This window comes from Parasteatoda tepidariorum, chromosome 9 (assembly GCF_043381705.1).
Source record: "Parasteatoda tepidariorum isolate YZ-2023 chromosome 9, CAS_Ptep_4.0, whole genome shotgun sequence".
NCBI lineage: Eukaryota > Metazoa > Arthropoda > Arachnida > Araneae > Theridiidae > Parasteatoda > Parasteatoda tepidariorum.
In genome coordinates this window covers 21481983-21503681 of record NC_092212.1, presented here as the reverse complement: position 1 = coordinate 21503681, position 21699 = coordinate 21481983, and the positions used below count along the sequence as shown (strand labels likewise).

The following is a 21699-nucleotide window of genomic DNA, read 5'->3' as shown; positions in this document are numbered from 1 at the left end:
TATTTTTGCATAAGTACTTATGTATACAAATTTCTAATTACTGTTTAAATTACATATTTATTTAGCTTCTACGTTAAATGAATAAATAATTATAGCTTAAACAAAACTACATACCGATTTCTACTGTGCATGAAGTGTCAATGTAGCAAAAAAACACAATAATTAGAAGAAAGGTTCTGGGTTCGAATCCCGGGCAAGGCATGGATGTTCTTTCCTTCTTTGTACTATCTGTCCTTACTGTGGGAGCAAGGTTGGCGCAACTAATATGGTACCCCCTGAAAGAGTGGCCAACAAATCTGCCCTTCAGATACCTGTATGACCTAGGTCCAGGTGGGCATTGGAAGAAAAAAAAAGTAGTTAAATGAAATTTGTAAATTTTAGTATAAATTTTTTATTGAAATATTTCTCATATCAAAAAATATATTTTATAATTTCAACAAAATCATAATGTTTTCTTTCTTTTTCTTTTTTTATTACTTTATTGGTAGTTATATGTATTCACATAGTCTTTAAAAAAAACTAGAAAATTTGCTCAAAATAGTTTTACCCCTTATTGTTATTTGTAATTTTTTTCTTATTTTGCTATATCTCCGAAGATAATTGATGGGAAAAAATAAATCTTGCCACTCATATTTATAAAACTCGTTTGCCGAAAGATAATTCCATGTACTGTTACATAAATTACCACAATAATAAAAAGATTTAATATGCTTTAGAACAGTGTTTTCCAAGCTATGACTTTTGTGTACCATTTCTAAATTTTTCGTAACGCTGTGTACCACTAATAAAAAAATGAATGTATTTTTTACTAAAAAAGAATTGCACAAAAGTTAAAAATCACAACTGGCTGTTGACGCTGCTAATTATTAACTGTTAACTCTGCAAAAAAATAGCCAATAGAAAAATACGTAATCGTAAATTTTCATGGCTAGCTTTGTTTTCACATAAAATTTTTTGAAATTTTCGTTTGTTGCAAGACATTTTGCATAAGAGCGCGTACCCCCGCTAAACTGTTCCCGTACCCCTGGGGGTACGCGTACCACACTTTGGGAAACACTGCTTTAGAAATAGCTTTTAATCAGTGAGAAATAGATCAAAATACCTTAGAGTAACTACTAAGTCAAGTGTTTAATTTTCAGTTAGATAATTTTAAAAAAATTAACCAATAAAAAAACTTTAAAGTAACTATATAATTTAGAATTTTTTTTTATATCTTTATAAGAGGCTTTCTTGTATATTTTAATTGTTATTTTTAATCTCTGTAATTAATGTATACTTTTTTAATTTTACAGATAAGGTGGGAAAAAAATATCACACTAGGAGAGCCTCCAGGATTTCTACATTCATGGTGGTGGTAAGTAAATTTTAATTATTTAATTTTAAATAATTCTAATTAATAATTTTAATTATTTAAATCCAAGTTAATTTTAAATATTTCTTTTAATTTCCTAATAAAAAATTGTATTTACTCTTAATTTTGTAATTTTTAAAAAACTGTTACTCGTAAGAGTACTTATTCGTAAAAAATTTTTTAAAATATTTTTTTATTTTTATTAACAGCTAATATTAAATGTGTGGTTAAAATACTATTTTTTATTGTTCCAGTAGATTTTATACAACATTTTTGTTTTAAATTGTGTTTTGTTAAAAAAGGGAATAACCTATTTCTTTATTAATCTGTTTATCTGCAACAAATGTATATTGCTTATACTATTTTTATCAACTGTTGAAGAAGGGGTAGCGTGGCCGAGCGGTCTAAGGCGCTGGTTTAAGGCACCAGTCTCCTCGGAGGCGTGGGTTCGAATCCCACCGCTGCCAGAGTTACTATTTTGTATCCGCGAACTAATTCTAGAACTTTCGATATTTTATTATCTTTGAATATAACCTTTTTTTCGAGATTCTTTTAATGAGTAATTTTTTTTATTAGGGTTCATCCGCAAACAATTAATTTTTTTTTACTGGGGATGATAAATAATTATTGAATATAAATAAAACATTACAATTACGCAATAAAAGCTTTCATGAAATGTTTTCTTCAATGACTTTTCTCTTAATCGTTAACAGATGTATACAGTGTACACAAATGTCGTCCATTGTGAAAATGAGTGTACCTTGGTTTTAAAATTTTTGAAATCATTAATTTGTTTTCTAAATTCCTCCTCTAAAAATTTATTTTGTTTAAACACTGTGACCACCACCACTGCTGCTTTGCGTGTATAGAATGGCTTGTATATAAAAATCTTTAAAACGTAGCGCAAACAAGAAGCAGATAAATGCACTTATGAATCATTTGCCCCATATAAGTGCCTAAGGTAGTTACTTTTGCAAAGAACTTTCGTAAATTTTAAATATTGTAAGGAATTATATTTAGATTTCCAGTTAATGTTCCCTAATTTCTATTCTCATTTTCAAATTTATTTTTTATCTATGAAATTTTGATTTACCGGCACTTTTTGCGTAGTGGATCATTTCCTTGATATCATTTTCCATATACTTGAAGAAATGATTTATTAATCGGAATAATACTGGACCTGAGGTTTTTTTTCTTTCAATTACTATATAACTATACTTTTTAATTATTTCCTATTCTTCTCCGATTTTTCTAGATCAGAAATATTTCATTATAAATTATTTTAATCGATATTAAGTACACGAATTATAGTTTTATTACTTTATAATAAATATGATTTCTCGAGCAATAAAAAACTTTACTTGTGCGTTTTAGTATGTAAGTTATGATTTATTCTAATAAGATGATTTATTCAATTAAATTTCAAATCAATATAAGTTTTTTCTGTGTGGTTACTTTGTAATTACGTTTCTTAATAAATATGAAACACTTTAAAAAGATACAGTGACTATCAGTATTTGGTTCAAGAAACTTATCTAACTCATCTTTTACAATACTCTATTAGTAGACCTGAAAATTTAAATTTTCAGTTAGCCTAAGGCCGGTAGACTCAAATGTAGCCTCAGTCATTGAGACGGTGACTGATATCGATAGGTTCTTTTTTATTTCTCAGCCACTTTTTCGCTAATTTTTTTCCCTTGGATTTAATAAAAAAAATAAAAAAATTCTTTCACAAAGAAAAAATTAATATTAGAAATAATCTAAGGCTATAAAGAGTTAATTCAGCAATAAAAATAATATAAATTTGTGACGAAATTTAGTTCAACATACTGACTTCAAAGAACTTTATTTAAAAATATTTGGGGTGAAAAAGTACATTTAATGTATATGTTACCGGCATAGTTTGAAATCCGGCATTGTATAGAATGCCTAGGCATTGCATATAATGCCTAAAACTAGCAGGCAATGTATGAAACGATTTATATTTCACACATTTCATAGGTATTCTATAGAAATGGTAAATGAGAAATCGGCAAAGTATAAAATGCATCTCTGATTCGTTTCTTAATGTAATGAAATGATATGTAATTCGAAATGTCATTCAATCCTGCATGTTGCAACAAGTAGGTTAATTTCTTATTTTTTTTATATGAACATTTCGTTTCCCCTAATAAGAAAGGCATAAATTATGTTTTGTACAGCTTTCATTTTTTTTACGGATTTTGAATAAATTTTTTTTAATGGCACTCTCATTATTTTTTCAGAATAAAATTTTTTGTTTGAGAAATGCACACCATTTACATAAAAACCTCATCAGGACGTTTTTTTCATACTTTGCTAAATAGCATTTGTCATTCTATAGAATGCCTAGGTATTGTATACAATTCCTAGGGAAAGTATGTAATACTTCTCATATTTCATACCTTGCCTAAAAGCATCCGGCATTATATACAATGCCTAGGCATTCTGTAGAATGCCGACGTTTCATACTTTGCCGGTAACATGTACATTATAACTACGAAGTATGTGAATTGCGAAAAAACTCTCTTTCCATCATAAATTGATGGATTCTGAAAGATCAAAATTTTCATTAAAATATTCATTGATGAATTATTCATGATTAAAATATTCATTCATATTCATTTTCATTAAAATATTCATTCATTGACTTTTATGATGTACTTAGTTGTTTTTTTTTTTTTTTTTCAAAGGTAAACAATGGGAGAAAAGGTGTTCAGTTGCTTAGTTAATTTAAGTGCCCACTTTTTTTTTTCTTTCTTTGTTAACTCTGTATGTGATGAGTGGTTAATTTTAGGTCTATCTATAAGAAATTGTGCGGAGGGTCGATCAATAATTGTTCGTATTTGCTGCAACTTTAATAGGGTGCCATGTGGAACCATACTACCGTACTTCCTAAACTTGATTCCACGTTGCTGTGAACTTGCTTCGAAGCTACGGTGTCCCAGGGTTCCGATTTTTGAAGCGGACGAAGTTGAAGTACACAGTCCAATTTTTTTTTTTTTTAGGTGTACCCTAGAACTTGCATTTTTTGTCTGTACGAATAACAAAATATTATAGAACAAAAATATTCTTTCGTCCAAGAGAGATTATTTGAGGAATACATTAATTAAATGGCGGAATAATAAATGCCGTAGTTATCAAAGAAATGTTTTGGAAAAAAGAAAGAAAGGGATTGTGGAACCTATGGCCAGAGATAATATAAAAGAGTGAGAAAATAAGAATATGACGTAGAATTTCCGTGTATTGCAAGTACGGAAGGGCTTATTTGTGAGTATTATTGGCGATTAAATGATGCACTCAAAAGGTGATGAATACCGGAGACTTCTCATTGATATCCGCCAATAAACAGTATCTTCTTATAAAACCCCGCAAGGCCCCGAATTCTGGTGGCCTCTAGGCTTCCCCACTTCTAAACCGCTCTCCCCCTCTATTAGACCCTAAACTAGTTACTCCATTCATCGTCTAGAAGGTTGCTATGGTAACCGTTGTCATAGCGACTGCGACACGCAGTTGTATCGTATTTTACTGGACCGATAGGGATCCTGTATTAAGTTCTATTCGAAATATTTGTGAAGTTTCGAAGACTGGACTAAAATTTTTTTTCTTTTCTTTTACTTTAACGTCTATTTTCTATGCTAAAATAAGATTGGAATAATACTAATACATAATTGAAAAATATCGAAAATCAGATGCAAGAAATAACATGCATTCCAAGATTTTATTTTGCCATCCTTATCAATTAACCCGTATTGTTAGATCAATATGGTTATTATTTTTACTTAATATATTTTTTGAAGACAATTTGATTGACATTCAAAATTATCTTAAATATTTTGAATTTTAAAGTTGGAGAAACTTTTTAAATGTTGAATTGATTCTTACCCAGAGCAGCTAACTTTTTTATTTGTTTAAATTCTTAATCGATAAAGGAAGTTATAATCGATTTTTTTTCTTGTAAAATGATTGATAACGCTATTTGCTATACTCGTATTCAGAAATAGGCAAACTGCAGACGCCTGGTCACTTACCATGACACCCCAGAATACTTCTCTATACATTATTAATTACTTTCAATTTATACTATAATATGATCTAAATTTTTTCTGTTTTCTGTTCTTATATATCTGGTCACTTTTTAATCTGAATTTGTTCATGGGATCGATGTTATAAAAAGAATTATGCATTAGAAATCGCAGTGTTTTAATATTCTGTCTTATTTGTTCGATTTTTTTTCTTTTTTTCTTTTAAATTGTAACAAAAAAGTTAGAAGAAGCTAAATTTTCAGCACAGGCTTCAAGGAGATAAAATATTATTTAGAAGTTGTTAATACATCATTTATATTAACATAGAATTTGTTAATACATTGTGCACCAATTTTACTACATTACCAAATTTAAGCCCTAATTAAAATCCTTTTACAGTAACTACGCAATTCACGTGCAATAGATAAACCTATCAGTTTCCAATTTCTTTCGTCTGTGGAACCCTTTAATGATCGACTTTCTTTTATCGGAACACCAAGGTTTTATGAATAAGTTTCATAAGCAATTGTGAACATATTAATGGAAAGGCTATCAATTATTTTTTAAAATATGCGATCTGAACTTTAATCATTATTTTGAAAATTTTAGTGAGTGAATGTTAGAATGAATTTTTTTCTTCGTCTTATCAATATGAATCATAAAATTTGGTATTACGTCAGACAGTTTAATTCACAAGTCTGTGGCCGTATTTAGTCTAGTTCTTAATTTGATTTTAGTACATACATAAACCGAAAATGAATGAGCGGAAATAAAGTTTTCATTCAAATAAAAAAAATAAAAAAGAAACTAAACGCTGCGAATGTTTATCAGGAAAATATACTTCTTCATTGTTGAATTTGGTTACTTATATTCGATGCGGAATACTGCAGAAATTTTTCATAAATACATATATCTTTTTCATAATTTATCCATTATATTGTTACTAGAAAAAACATAGTTTTGAAATTTCTACCTTCACAGGTATTTCATTTCAGTATTTTCATAAAAACAATGTCTAACGAATTGGATATAAATTTATTTACTAGTTTTAAAAATCATAACTAGTTAAAAAAATTCCTGACTCTCGGAACCCTTGTGACCCTTCGACGAAATTCCAGGGTTCCGTGGAACACTATTTTGGAACCGCTGAATTAATCGTTGCTCCCCCTTTTGGTAAATGAAATAAAACTTAATCTTCTTTCAACGAAGCGCTTTATTGATACTGTGTCCGGCAGTGGCACTTTTGCATTATGTGACCGGACATAGTGCATTTGTGTTGTATCAGTAAAAATCTTAAGTGTCTGCCGGATCATTTAAATTTATGGTTTCATCCAACCATATTAGAAAACACATCGTTGTCAACGTTGTCCTTTCACAAAATTTTATAAAATTCCACATTTTTTTCAACGGAATTTCCGAAACCTGCTTTATTAAAAAAGAGTTGAAATCGGAAATAATCACTGGGCGTAACTGGACCAGGGGTCTGTGCAGACATTTTGTGAAAGGTCCTGTTTTTGTAAAATTGTGAAAAAACTATTCATAATTTGTGAATATAAAATAAGCGTTAAGTTACATTCTTACAAATAGGGTCCTGTTATTGCAAAAATTACTAAAAACCTTTTCAAGAAGTTTTTAAATTGTAAATAGATAAAATATTCTTCTGCTCAACAATTGTTGCTACTAAATTAGAGATGCAACATACAAATATTTAGAATTTAATCTATACTGCTCAACACAGAATATTCATTTTGGACGAATAATGGAAACAAAATCACTCACATTTTTAATAATTTCAATTGACATATTTTAAAAAAAAACAACTTATTAATGTATAACTTTTAATGTGTTACGTATTAAGTAAACTTAAACAATTCTTAAATTTAGAATATTTTATTTAAAAAAATTGCCATAAATTAATTTTTTTACATAATATTCTATTAATTAATTTTATGAATAAATATAAATTGATCAATTATTTATTTATAAAAAATATATATGTATGATTTAATATTAATAAGAATACGCTCACGATATTTGTGAAAGTAGAAATATTTTCTTGGAATACTATAATTAAAATTTAAATTTAGGGAAACTTAGTTTGTCTGGAACCGTCTTTCTTTCCCACACCCGGGAAGGGTTTATTCGATTAACAAAACAATAATGAAGATAAACAAATTTGTGAAGGGTCCGATTAAAAGATGAATTATTTTGTGAAGGGTCCGTTTTTATGAAAAAATATGTTGTGAAGGGTCCGTGAACCCAAATTTCTACTAAACAGACCCCTGTTGACTAAGTTATTATTCTGTTGCTAGTGCCTTTCCTATCACTAGATCTCCAATCCAAAATTAATTAAATCGAATGATTATGTAAGATATAAGAACTGCCCAGTTTAAAAATAAATACTCCTTCTCGTAATGACCACGTTGTCAAGTTATATTATGATGTTTCACTTCGCAGTAGCGGTGACGAAAAGCGGCTGAATCAACAGCGGCTATGAATAGTGTCATCTTCAAGCACACACCATTTGATGAAAAAAATAAAATAAAATAATAGTAGTATAGGCAAAAGTTATGCATGTGGCAGTGCTGATTTTTCTGATATCTAGATTTTTCCGTGAAGGCGGCAGGTGTTAGTCTCGCTTCCGTATTGTATTTAGATTTTTGTTTTAACTTTGACGTGTCGCCAGGCCTTTCTCTTCTGTGTTGTGACACTAGGTTAGGAATTGTTTGTTAAAGTTTAGAGAGAAGCCATTTCTTTTAAGTTTTTTTTATTATTCATTAGCTATATTCATTTCTGTGCAATAACAATTCACATTGGTGCCACTCTTCAGTCCAGGGGATTGAAATCAGTCTTGAGAGGGAAATCAGTAGACTAAATTTCATCAATTAATATCTCGCACGTTTTTTTTTTGGAATTAAAATTTCCCTTTTTGGTTAAAAATGTAATAAAAATTTTCTGTTTAGAATAAAAATAAAATATTACTTTTTTACTCAAAACTTTGATATTTTTCATAATTGTTGAATTAATGATCAAGCACAGATGTCGCTCCGCAATGAAGGAATGGGATTCATTGAACTGCTTGCACAAACAACATTTGTACTATTGTTGTATCTAAATTTACTTGAGTGTTCATTTCCCGTCAATGTTGTGAAATACTGATCAAAGTTAAATGAAGATTTAAAAAAAATTTTTTTTATAGAGGCAGGGAAGAAAATGATGCAAAACGTAAGTGCTTTACGATTGATTCCGAGAAAAGTGGCTTAACGACTATCATTCCCAGACCCAGAATTTACATTTTAAACCTAATTTTAAGAAAATAGAAAAATAAAACTGAGCGAAACTGATAGTATGCCTATTTATTAATAAAATTGAATTTTTTTTCTGTGGATTCCAGGAGATCTAATTGTAACATTTTCTTATAATTTTTCTTGCTGTTATTTTCTTTTCTTAGCTTTGCATTTTTGAATTTAAAATTAAATGAATTTGAAATTAAAATTCAAAAATTATTAATATCTTTTTTTCCTAATTTAAATTTACAATTTTGTCCGTAGGACTTTAGGTGCGTTCCGAGGATTTAAATATTTTTTGATTGGTCTAACAAAATTTCTTTTGGTAAAGATGCGACCACTGTGACATTTTATCGACTTGAAATTTCTAATTTTGAAAAAAACTTCTCTCAGATTGCACCTTACTAAATAGTCCAATTTTTGGCTATTTTTTGTATCTTAATTTTTTTAAAAATATTTTTGGATGAAATGTAGCAATTTAAAAAAAAATTGTTATTACTATTATAACAATCCAAAAAACAGTGTCTTATCATTTCGCGGTTTTTGGTTCTTACATTAATTAACAGTAAGAACTGGCCTTGATTCTTTGATAAATGTTCTTTTGTAAGCACATTAAAACTAACTTTTAATACAAAGTTACGAAATAAAACAGAAATATGTAATAAGAAGATAGATGTCCTTAACCCCTTCACTCCCAGATTGTAGCAGTTGTTACACTCGTAAGTAAGTGCATGAGGGCAAAGGGGTTAATTGATATTGTAGACAGAAAATAGTGAATCTGTAATAATGAAAAAGGTTATGAATGATTAATTAATTATTTTCATGTTAATAATCTTTTGTTAAATAAGTTTTATAGTAATGCCCAAAGAATGTTAGGTTTGGTCAATTAGTTATCTCGATATGGGCCAGGCTGTAGAAATAACAGTTTATTCAAACTTTCCTGGCCTGTCCAGAATTTTGCAAAAGATTCGTCTTTATGAAATTGAGAAAAATTTCATTCAAAACTTTGTGAAAATAAGTTCTTGTTTTTATGAAAGTAAACCAACATATTTTTCAATTAGCTTTAGTTTTTTTTAATATGAAATAAAAGGTAGTGATTGACTCTTTTTTGTGAGAGAGAAGTTTTGTGAAGGCTTGTTTTTCAGCCACTGCTTTCAATTTTTCTTGAATAAATGGCTGTTTCTAGAATTATTTATACTTGCCCAGCCCCTCAGAGAGTTCTAAATTAATCAATATCTCAATAATTATTGTTCTTAATTCCGCTTTTTCAAAGAAAGTGTGCATTTATTAAGAAAATTTTTTATTATTTTTCTTTTTAAAAAAACGTGTGGGTGCCGTTTGAGTCTATATCATTTGCAAAAGTAAAATGCGTCCTTGTCATTGACTCTGCAACGTTATTATTTTTTTATTTAAGGTATGCAATTAAAAATATCAATTTTGAAATAGGCTTGACCTATGTAAAACTATTTAGCTGCTATATTACATATAAAGTCGGAGAAGAAAAGAATTTACCTGAATATCTTTGACCGGTTTATCACATAATAAAATGAATTTTTTGGGCCCGAAATTCAAGCTTAAGGTCTAAAAAATAGTACATTTAATTAAGTCAACTTATAAATGCGTAATTAGTCTAAAAATTAAATAAAAAATTATTAATGAATTCAGGTTAAATCTTAAAAAGGAGTGGGTGGATTTTTTTTTTGAGCAAATGACACAATTACTCAGATGCAGTGATAAAAACGATGGAGAACAAGATAATATTAATATCAAAATCAGTATTTCTTGGGGAAAAAAAAAAAGAATGTATGCCATTTTCTTAATGAGTGTAAAAAAAATTCCGAACATTTTTAATCTTGTGAATATTATATAGTAATTGATTGCACATAATTACTAAACTGGACAATATAAGGATAATTTAACACAAAAGAATAATTATAATTTTTAAAAGTAATTACTTAACACTTATTTTTAACCGTATTATTACTTATTTATTAAGCAACGATTTTGAACCACGGATACAGAGATATTCGTCTTAATTTATGCAATTTTTATGTCAAAATTTAAAACTTAAATTAAATAGATCAAATTTCCAAATAATTGCCATTTAAATTGTTTATTGCGAAGTAACCACTCCCTCTGGAAAATGGGAAAACCTGAATGCTCCGGCAATTTAAAATTAGAGTAAACCTGGCTACAGTCCGCTGTATGCCAGGGAGTCATGGAGTTTTAAAGTTTACTCAGTATTTTATAAAAACGTATCCAGTGATGCAATTATTTTTGTTTTGTTTTATTTTGTATCATCGCTGATTTTATGAATAGTAACTAACTCTAGCTCATAACTTTATTATTTTCACTTTTTACGAAGTATTTTTTAAATTTAATTAAATTTTAAATAAATTTCAGAAAATATTAAAGTAATAAACATTTTTGGAAAATCATTCATATCCGTCTAGAGCATTTTTAGAAAATTAAAAATAAATTTATTGTTTAGAAATTATAATTTTTAGTTATTATTATAAATTTTTTTTTTTGTTTATTATCAAGAAACTTTTTGAATATAAGACAATAAATGAATTTAGTTTTAAAAAAAATCAACAATTCTATTTCAAGAATTATTTTCTTCATTTATTATAAACTATTAATTAATTATTGTAAACTATCCACTAAAAACTATGTGAGTCGTTTGATTGTGGTTAATATCACCCGAATTTAAATCTTGAAATTTTTAGAATTTTTTTTTCTCTTTTGTCTCAAAGAAGCCATCTTGTAATATTTGTAACAAGACTTACTTTATTAATTTTTTTAATATTAGCGTAGATAATAAAGACTTCCTATTAAAGTTCCTCATATCCAGTTGAAAAGTTGATGCTCAGCTACCCTTATTCGAAGGCCTCATTTCTTTTTTAGAAGTGGGATCATAAATCTAGGGTCTCTCAAAAGCGTGTGAACTTGTAGCTTAAAAGGCAGTGGGTTTCATAAATAGTGGATAGCTTTCCTCTTAGTCGACACCCTACTAGTAATTCTACCGTATACGCCGCTTTTCTCTCTATACTTAAGTATCGATCTCGTTGATCTATTTTTTATAAATATTATTACTATTTTGTCTTCTGAAAATTCATTAGTTCTTTAAAAATAAAATTTTAGTTAGTTTTATTTACATTTTTTCCTATGTTTTAAAAAATGGCATTTATGGTTTTAAGGTATTCTTCGTAAAGATTATATGTTTAAATGTTAGATATATGATGAATATATTAGCAACGAAACAGAGTTTCTTAAGTTAAAATAACTCTCGAGTCTGAAGCAGTTTTCAGATATCTCCAAAAGACAATGTCGATTTTACGTAGAATCCCTGTGGCAGAATTTTTTCGATCTTTCTGCCACAAAGCTATCCAGCATTTATGTCTTTCTGCGAGATACTGTTAAAAACTAACGCATATACACTATGTAACTATAGTTTTAGAAACTAACAAATATACACTATGTTACTAGTTTAAAGTAATAAAAGCCTAGTGTTTTTTTTTTTTAATATTTATTATATTTTTATTATTTATCTCTATTTGGATGAAATAAAATTGTATTTAATTTTTTTAATTAAATGTGTGTTATTTTTTTTAAATTCTAATATTATGCCCTAATTCTCTCATTTTATAGGGAAAAACACTCTAATTATTTCCTTTTCACAGTTTGTAAGTCATCATCACATTAAAGAAATTTAAAATCGTGGATTACGTAACACTACTAACGAACAACCAAAGGAAAAGTGGTTGGCGAAATCACGCTCATTGGACTTTTCAAAAAGGGTTACTAAATGAGTGTTTCGATTCAAGATTCGATATTTATAATACGATATTATTTATTACAACAACCGAAAATTAAAATGAATGTATTAAATCAATAGCAATAATCGCCAAAAAATCGAAAGAATGACTGCGTTAAAAATTAGAAATTCAAATGCACGATTCGAATATTCCATATCAGGGGTCTGTCCAGACATTTTGTGAAAGGTCCTGTTTTTTGNTTTCTTCTAAACAGACCCCTGCATATTGTCAGAAATATAGTGAATATTTAAAAACCACTTGAAAATCATTATCAATAACTGCCAAAAATATAATCGAAACACCACATGGATTTACGATACTATCGGCATAAATTGAGCTAGTCAAAAAGTGATTATTCAAATGCGAGGTTCAAATTTTACGTATAGAAATAATATCAACTGAGAAAACCGGAATTTTCTAAACCCTGTAAGATATATTTTGTGAAATATATAGTTATTTTTTGTACGATATAAGAAATATAATATTTAATTTTAACCGAAAAGTGAAATATTAAATTAATTTTTATTTAAACACTTTAAAAATTTTACAGTAATGAGTTGTTTTATCAAAATAAATATAAAAGTGCTTTCAAGCGCTAGTCATTATAATTTCAATAAATTTAAATAATTAAAGAAGTGTATCATAACAAAGCGCACAAAAAGTTTAAAATGGAATAAAAAAAAATCCTTTATTTAGTCTTTTTTTTTTTTAGTAGGAGCGTTAAAAATTTTCTGACTGGAAAAGTGGGCGATCCGATAAAAAAAAGTTCAGAATATATATATATGAACTATAAGCAGGGTGCGTAGCTTTTTAAAAAGGTGCTTATTTTTGATTTACGTTTTTTAAAAGCCCTTAAAGGTGCTTTTTTTATTCGGTGTTTGTAAAAAGTGCTTAATTTTCTATCTTTTAAAAAGAGATTTTTGTTTGTCGTATCGATTGTTGTTCTAAATTACAAAAAATTCAAGATTTTCACAATTTTCTTTGCAATATTTATCAGACACTAGTTATTTTATCACGATTACGTAAAATTTTTTAATTTTATGGTTATAATTAAGAAATGAAAACGATAGGGAAAAAAAATTATGACTGCGCAGATCCCAATAATAATTTGGTTTTGGAAAGTGATTCAAAATATTTTTTGAGTGCTTGAGAAGTACTTAAAAGGTGCTTATTTTTTGTTGAAAAATCTGGCTACGCACCCTGTATAAGGGGATACCTAAATTATTCTTTGTTTCACCTCTATTTTACGATCCATAAGTTTAACGCCAGCTAGATTACTTTATGAGTAGCTGCCCTAAATATCGTAATGGACGAAATCACAACCGCGTACTTTTGAAATTCCCGCTTATCCTTCGGAATGCATCAACTACCGTTTACCTTTTTGACTCTTCAGCTGCTCCGGAGATTTGGCGCTGTTGGCGGTGTAAACTGCAAATCGCTTACAGCTGTCGCATTCATTCCTATTTGCGACCTCGTGCAGCGACCGTTTTCCTCACTGTTATTGTTCGTTGTTTACCGGTCTATATGACCCCCATTCGATCCCCTCTCACCTTTTTTTTCCTCCAAGTCTCCTGTGTTAAATTCGTCTACCGTTATTCTTTGCCATTTTGACTAAAGAGGTGTTCTACAACCATTCACTTTCATTTTCTTATTCATCTCTTTACCTTGGCTTTCAACAGGTATTAAGAGATCAAGTTTCCTCCATCCACAAATGCTCAATATAATCCTTTATTGCTTTATTTAAATAAATAAGCATTTTGAACGGAAGTTGCGAGTAAAAATAACGAAACTATAGAGCTAACACCTTTAAAAATGTTTATTTAATAATTTTTCGCATTTTAATAAAAGGATATAAATTTTTCTTCGGCATGTAAGCCTTAGATTTACAAATCTTGCTTTTTATATTTTATTATTTTCTTTTCATTATTTTTTTTTGGGAGATTCCAGTTATATGGAAGGCAAACTAAATATTTCTTTTGCGAATTATTTATAATTAAATAATTCTTTTTCAGAAACTCTTACCAAATTCACAAAGATTCTTTAACGTTTATAAATGGAAAATATTTTAATTTTATTGAACAAACGACAACTAAATAAATAATAAAATATATAATATTAAATCATATCACCAGACTAGTGGATTCTGTGAAAACCTGGAATTTGAAAAGCGATAATTTTTTCCCTACCTTTTTTTTTAAAATTTTTTTTAATGTGTGTGAGTGTGTTTAACTGATTAGTGTAAAAAGTAATTACTACACTAGCTGGTTATTTTTCCTATTTAAAGAATGGTGATTTAAATAATTGTTTGCGAAAAGTGTTGCTAGTAATTAATATTTCGCGTTTACCTTTCGCGTTATTTTTGAATTGGCCAAAAACATTAAATGCGTTTTTATGTACTGTAGATGAGTACAAATCTAACGGATAGCTTTGTGCATAAAATTGAAATATAAATGGTAGGTCAATTTATTTGGTATAAAAAATTAACGAGCCTGCAAGTGAATTCGCCCAAATTGCTGTAGCGAATATGCTAAATTCGAAGTGATATTTTTTTTAAAGAAAAAAAAAAGTATTACATAATCTACCAAAATACTTTTGGCTTAAATTTTATCCCAATCGAGTAAAATACCAAAGCTCTAGAAGGAGTTGAGTGTAATCCAACAATTAAATTCAATATTAAGTAAAGGGAAAGCTCTTCGACAAAAGAGATAGATTTAATTTATATTTTATGTTTAATTGATTAATTATAGCTTTGAGCAACAACAGATGAACTGATTTAATAATTATTTAGAAAAAAAAAATTACACTTTAAAAAATNTTATGTTTAATTGATTAATTATAGCTTTGAGCGGACAATATTCCCCCCCCCCCTCCTTAGAGCCATGTATGATTATAAGAAGCAATTATTGGTTGGCGACTGGGACCCCCTAGCTTATAAATAATCAACATAGTAATTATTTATTATCATTATTTTGCCTGCATAAAATTAACTTTATGAAAATGGTTTGTTGCATACCGTAGAACTGCGATTATTCGAAGCAATTGGTCGCGAATCCATGAAGAATAATTGAAATTCTTAAATTATGGGAGTGGTTAATCATTTTAATCACCTATATTGGTGAATAAGTTAATTTCCAAATGTTAAATGGGACCAAACATGCATATTGTTATTTTACGGTCGATTTAAAAACAACAACAGATGAACTGATTTAATAATTATTTAGAAAAAAAAATTACACTTTAAAAAATATGNCAAGAGGGACAGCTTTAGCTTCTCCATGAAGAGTGCAAAAGACATTGTGTGTGTGTTGCAAAGGAAGGGGCAAGATATCAGCTCCTAGCTTTTTTTTTCTTGCTTTAAAAGATTTAAAAAAAAAATCGAGTTACAGGGAGTAAAATTCGAGTAATCGAGAATAATTAGCATGAAATTAAAGATAAAAGGGCCGGGACCTCATAAAAAATCGAGTTATAGTAATATTCGAGTTATCGTACTTCGAGTTATAGCGAATTGACTGTACTAAAAGAATATAAAACTAAATACTCATAATAAAATAGCTGTTTCACTTTACTGCTTCGCTGTCATAAATTGTGTGATACATACGAAGGTACACATACGTGTACCTGCATGTTCTTGACTGTATTATTTTTAAATATTATGTAAATATAAATTTTAAAGCTTCATACAGATCTACTAAGTCAAAGGAAGAAAAAAAAATTTTTTTTTCAGAATAACTACATTATATAATAGTTAAAATTACTTGCTTTTACGAGCAAGTGGATTTGGCGTTATTTTACGAAAATCACTTCTGTTTATGTGGAATTCGACCCAAATAACTTACATCGATTGGAATCCCCAAAAAGCTTATAAGGTATAAATTTTGAGAAGTATTAATTTTCGTAAAGCCTGTTTTTAGAAGCTAAGAAGAAGGTTCACTTTAATGTGAACTGAGGTAATGATGAGGTTAATATAGCGCTATATTGTCAACAAGTATCGGTTTTTCACAATGTAATCGGTTTTTCACGATATTTTTCTAATTGTAATAACTAACATTATTTTAATATTTTGCTGCATATTTTAGTAAACCAAATGCAATTAATCAAATCGTTTGATGTTGTATTCGCGGTATATCGTAACACTTACTATCGCAACAGCGGTATTTAATGAATTTAGACGTTTCACGATATAAGTCGTACAGCTCTATTAATTAAGAGCTTTCTTTGCATGACAATTTTCGTTTGTTTTTTTTTTTAAATTTTGCTTATAATTAATTCGCTTAGATTTAATTAATATTTTCATTGTGTTTTAGATATTTTAAATTTTCTTATTCTGTGTTGATATTAGTTTTCTGGAATTCATATGGAACATTCTTTTCTTTCTAGTGTCTTTTGGGATTTATATTGTGCAGCCCCTGAAAGAAGAGACACATGTGAACATTCTAGTGAAGCAAAAGCATTTCACGATTATGTAAGTGTTTAAATTATTTATTCTATTATATTTGAATTACATAGTCTTTCTTCTATAGATTCGTCAGTATTTTTATTTCAAAGTGCAATTTTTATACAATATTAATTAGTAATATCCCGAGCTCCTTCTTTTCCTTTATCTCTATTCACCATCTAACCTAAAATACAAGCAAACCCTACCGGAAGTCTTGAGGTCCTCTTCTGACGTCATAGCATTGACGTGACTATTTCTTTTTTTGGACCTTCCGTATTTGTTTTCATAAACTCGGAATAATCAGTTGTTCTGAATTTAATATTTGTGTCGTGTTTTTGCGAAAAAAATTGTTCTTCATATTTTAAAATATCAGAATATATAAAAAAAAATATTTTTACTGCAACTACCTAATCATTGAGAAGCGGATTTACACAATTTAGTGTACACTAGCAGAAATTCTACCGGAAGTTGTAACAACCTTTACAAATATTGCCTCCTACCGTGGAGAACATGAAACATTGTCGGGAATGAGGTGAATATAATATAAAAACATTATGATCTGATACAGTTTTCTATTGTTGTTGTTGTTGATCCTACCATGTTGAAAAATTACATGGTAGGATCCAGTTTTCCCTCATAATTAGAATAAATTAATTAAAGTTATAAGGTATTGTCTTTCTATTAATATTTTTACATTCCTAATTTGAAGGTATTTACCTGTTCTGATATTATTACGTTTTTGATTTTGATTGTTTTCTAAATTAAGAGTTTAAAAATAAGGTAATTTTTGTCATTATTATTACGTAATTTTACTCTACATTTTAAGATAAAGTTATTTAAATTGGTGCCTGATCTTATTAACCGTTTTACAATTATTATTTTTGTGCAAGTTTCATTAATATGTTATTAAAAATTGCAGTTAAAAAAATTCGTTTAAATGATTTACAGCTTAACGATCAGCTTCATGCACAACGTGATGCGACAAAAATTGTATTTAATAATATTATCCTTCTGTTTGGGAAACGAAAATGTTAAATTACGGAATTTGTTTTAACCATATTCTCTTCATTTTAAATGTTATTTTAAAAAATCATTACTTGGAAAAATAACATATGTTCACTAATAGATCTTAATGGAATCCGTAAGGAAAATGTTTGAACGTGGGAAGTTGGGGTTCAAGCGTAAGCAAGCCGAATTCTTTTAGCATATTTTTTAAGTGGAGAATTTCAACTTTCGTAGAAAAAACTGTTTTATGGCAAGAAAAGGAAAAAAAAAAGCTATTTTTGGGAATCAATCTTCGGGGTTGGTGAGCGGTAGCGAACTGGGCGTTTACCACATAATATTATGCTGGGTCTCTCATCTTTTAGCTTTTATATTTCTAATATTTTTTTAATAATCAATTTGTTCAAATTATCTTAAACATAAAATTATTTATTAATTTTATTAAATCTTTAACGCTAAAGTTGGGTTTACAGGGTCTAGTCTAGACAAAAGAATCGATGAAACCATTGTTCGAGTTAAAACTTAACTATCAAGAACTTACTGCTTACTGTCTCGCAAATGTTTGATTGTTTTCAGTTTCTATTACAAATAGAAATAGTAAATGTTTCGAATCTTTCACGACTGTTAGCACTGACCTTCAGTTTTAACCTCTGTCCTAGTGTTCTCGCTCCACCTTTGCCATTTGGATTTTTTATTTTATTCTTAACCTGACGATTGCGAGGGCGAATTTGAAATTAGCTGAATCATTCTTTTCTGTCAGTTTCATAACAAGTAGAGGCTTATAATTGTTTCCACAAGGAACTGTTGAAATTCTGTTGATTTAAGAAAAATCTTTCGTCGGTGAGTTTTTAAATCTGGGCATAGCGGAAAATGCATATCTATGAAAATGAATAAGTTAAAAATACGTGTTTGACAAAAATAGATAAAGCTCAGAATGCGTGTTTACGAAAATGGACGCAGCTCATAATGCGTGTTTACGAAAATGGACGCAGCTCAAAATGCGTGTTTACGAAAATGGACGCAGCTCAAAATGCGCTTTTACGAAAATGGACATAGCTCAAAATGCGCGTTTACGAAAATGGACACAGCTCATTAGCGTGTTTACGAAAATGGGCATAGCTCAAGATAAGTTTTTTGAAAAATTGACAACTCGAATGGACATAGCTCAATATTCTTGTTTATTAAGATAGACAAGCTCAAAACGTGTGTTTACAAAGATGGACACAGCTCGAATTGGTGTTTACTAAAATGAATATAGATCAAAACACATGTTTACGAAAATGGGCAACGCTCGAAATTCGTGTTTACGAAAATGGGCACTTCTAAAGATGCACCTTTTCCGTTTTTAACCCAAATTTCACGACTAAACTGTTAATAGCGTGCTTACTTTTGATACTTATTTAAACACTATTTATAATCATTGCGGGGCAGAATCCTGGACTTCTGGGTCGGGGTGACTAAGTATATTACACGTGTTATTTTTCAGGCTATGTCTTCGTATTCAGAATTCTAAACAATAAAGTGAGTTTAAAATTTTAAGAAATTCCTACAACTTAAATTTACAACATTAAAAAATGCTATGTGTGTGTCCATTTTTGTAAACACGCATTTTGAAGTACATAGCCAGGGGTCTGTTTAGAAGAAATTTGGATCCGTTAACGGACCCTTCACAAAATATCTTTTCATAAAAACGGACCCTTCTCAAAATATTTTAACTTAAAAATGGACCCTTCACAAAATAATTTATCTTCTAATCGGACCCTTCACAAAGTTGTTTATCTTTTATTGTTTTGTTAATCGAATAAACCCTTCCCAGGAAGGGGGGGGGGAGAAAGTGTTGAACTAAACGATCTAAATGTTGTCTTCGGCAGACGCTTCTTCCTTTATTCGTCCGAAATTAATATTCTGCGTTCAGCAGTATAGGCTAAATACCAAATATTTGTATGCTGCATCGCTAATTTAGTAGCTGCAATTGCTGTTTATTTTTTAAAATTTAATTTTTTAATTATTATTTTTCAGTGTTAAGCATAATCTTGTATGTCTTAACAATTTAAAAACTCCTTGAAAAAGTTTTTTTGCAATAATGGACCCTATTTGCACAAATTCACAAAAGCGGACCCTGTTTGAAAGAATGTGACTTAACGTTTATTACAAACAAATTATAAGTAATTTTTTCACAATTTTACAAAAACGGACGTTTCACAAAATGTCTGGACAAACCCCTGATAGCTAGCATTAATATCAAGACGTAGTGTAGACAAAAATGTTTATTCACCCCTCTTATACTTATTTGTCATATTATTTTAGCTTTAATGATGATATTAGCCTACATATACGAACTGATAGTTTTCATTGGAATGTCCTGTTGCACGAGTCCACCTGCTTGCTTGTCGGCAACTAAATCGAGAGACCCGAAACCCCTGAACCGAAACCAATCCTCTCGCTCCAGAATTTAGGAAAAGGATATATCGTGCTGCGAGCATTTAACGGTACACGCAACTGTCTGATCGCGCTCCTGCTGGCCCATCCCCTTTTTCACCTCAACCTCACTCACCCGAAAAGGATGTCCATTTTTTTTCCTTTCTTTTCTGTATTTGCTTGACCGTCTCCATTATATGGCAACAAATAATGGCGACAGTTGACATTTTTATTTGATTTATTTATAATATTATCTGCACCACTAGAAAGGCTCGATATCGATATTTAACGAAACCGAAATGCATGTGAGGTGTTTTTTAAAAAAAAATGTACGTTATTTTACCATGTCATTTTCAATTTTAATGAAATTTGATACATACATGCCTAAACATGCCGATATTTCGGATTGATTCCAGAGAAGCTGAGTGGGGGGGGGTAATGTTTTGCGTATGTTTACGTACTTTATTATTCTCAAGGAGGAGCTAGAAAATTTTTATAATTACTATTTTTGTTTTATTTGGTTAAAAGATTTATTTTATTGTGTAATTTCAGGCTCGAAAAAAATCAGGTGGATATCTGGTTTCAATAAGAAATATTTGCTCGAACTCATTTTTATCTCTAACTAAATAAATCATGAATTAAATTTTGATAAGAAGCATTTAAACTTTAGTTAATTTAATTTGTATTTAATTAATTAGGTTGTATTTAGGGATGATTGACTTATGTAGACTTTGTGAAGGTATTTGAATGGCGTATTTTAAAAATTTGAGGAATTTTGAAGAAATATGTTGGAGCTTGTATATTTTATTTAAAATGTAAACGAAAGAGCAGTTTTTTTTTTTTTTGTTTTTGAGATTCCTTTATTCAGGATTCCTATTGATTATATTTTTTCCTTTCTCTCTACCNTTTTCTTTTTTTTTTTTTTTTTTTTTTTTGAAATAACATTAGCATTAACAATTTACGTTATAAAATGTAATCTAGCTAGTCATAGATGTTCAGGAAGGTTAGAGGGCTATTTTTGCCGTGAAAATAAAAAAATAAATAAACTTTACGTAAAGGTTTGTATACACTTTTGAAATAATTCTACACATTGATAATAACCTGCTTAAATCAAGCAAACTAGTAACCGAAAGAATTTTGTTTAATATATAATTCCTTTCATGTGTCCCTTTTCTTCCCATCCTCTTTTTTTATAGCATATTTTATGTAGGTCTTTGGATAACATAGTAACAAAAAATAGTTTTTCCACCCCATAGTAATAAACGACATTTTTTATATCAACTGTCCCTGTATTGTTTCCATATAAGTACTTTACAACTGCCTGGAATTTTCACCAGCTAAACTG

General features: G+C 29.1%; 1 protein-coding gene and 1 non-coding gene across 5 annotated transcripts in view; both read left to right on the top strand.

Moving 5' to 3' along the window:
* Positions 1–21699, top strand: part of LOC107445773 (Sequence-specific single-stranded DNA-binding protein) — a 254058-nt gene that overhangs the window by 10425 nt on the left and 221934 nt on the right. For all 4 annotated transcript variants that reach the window (XM_071184737.1, XM_016060249.3, XM_016060248.3 and 1 more), the window contains exons 3-4: positions 1293–1354; positions 16877–16961. In XM_071184737.1, the coding sequence (XP_071040838.1) occupies positions 1293–1354; positions 16877–16961 (147 nt within the window). The remainder of the gene's footprint in view (positions 1–1292; positions 1355–16876; positions 16962–21699) is intronic.
* On the top strand, positions 1737–1818 carry TRNAL-AAG (transfer RNA leucine (anticodon AAG)). Its single transcript has one exon. It is a non-coding gene; the product is annotated as a tRNA-Leu (tRNA).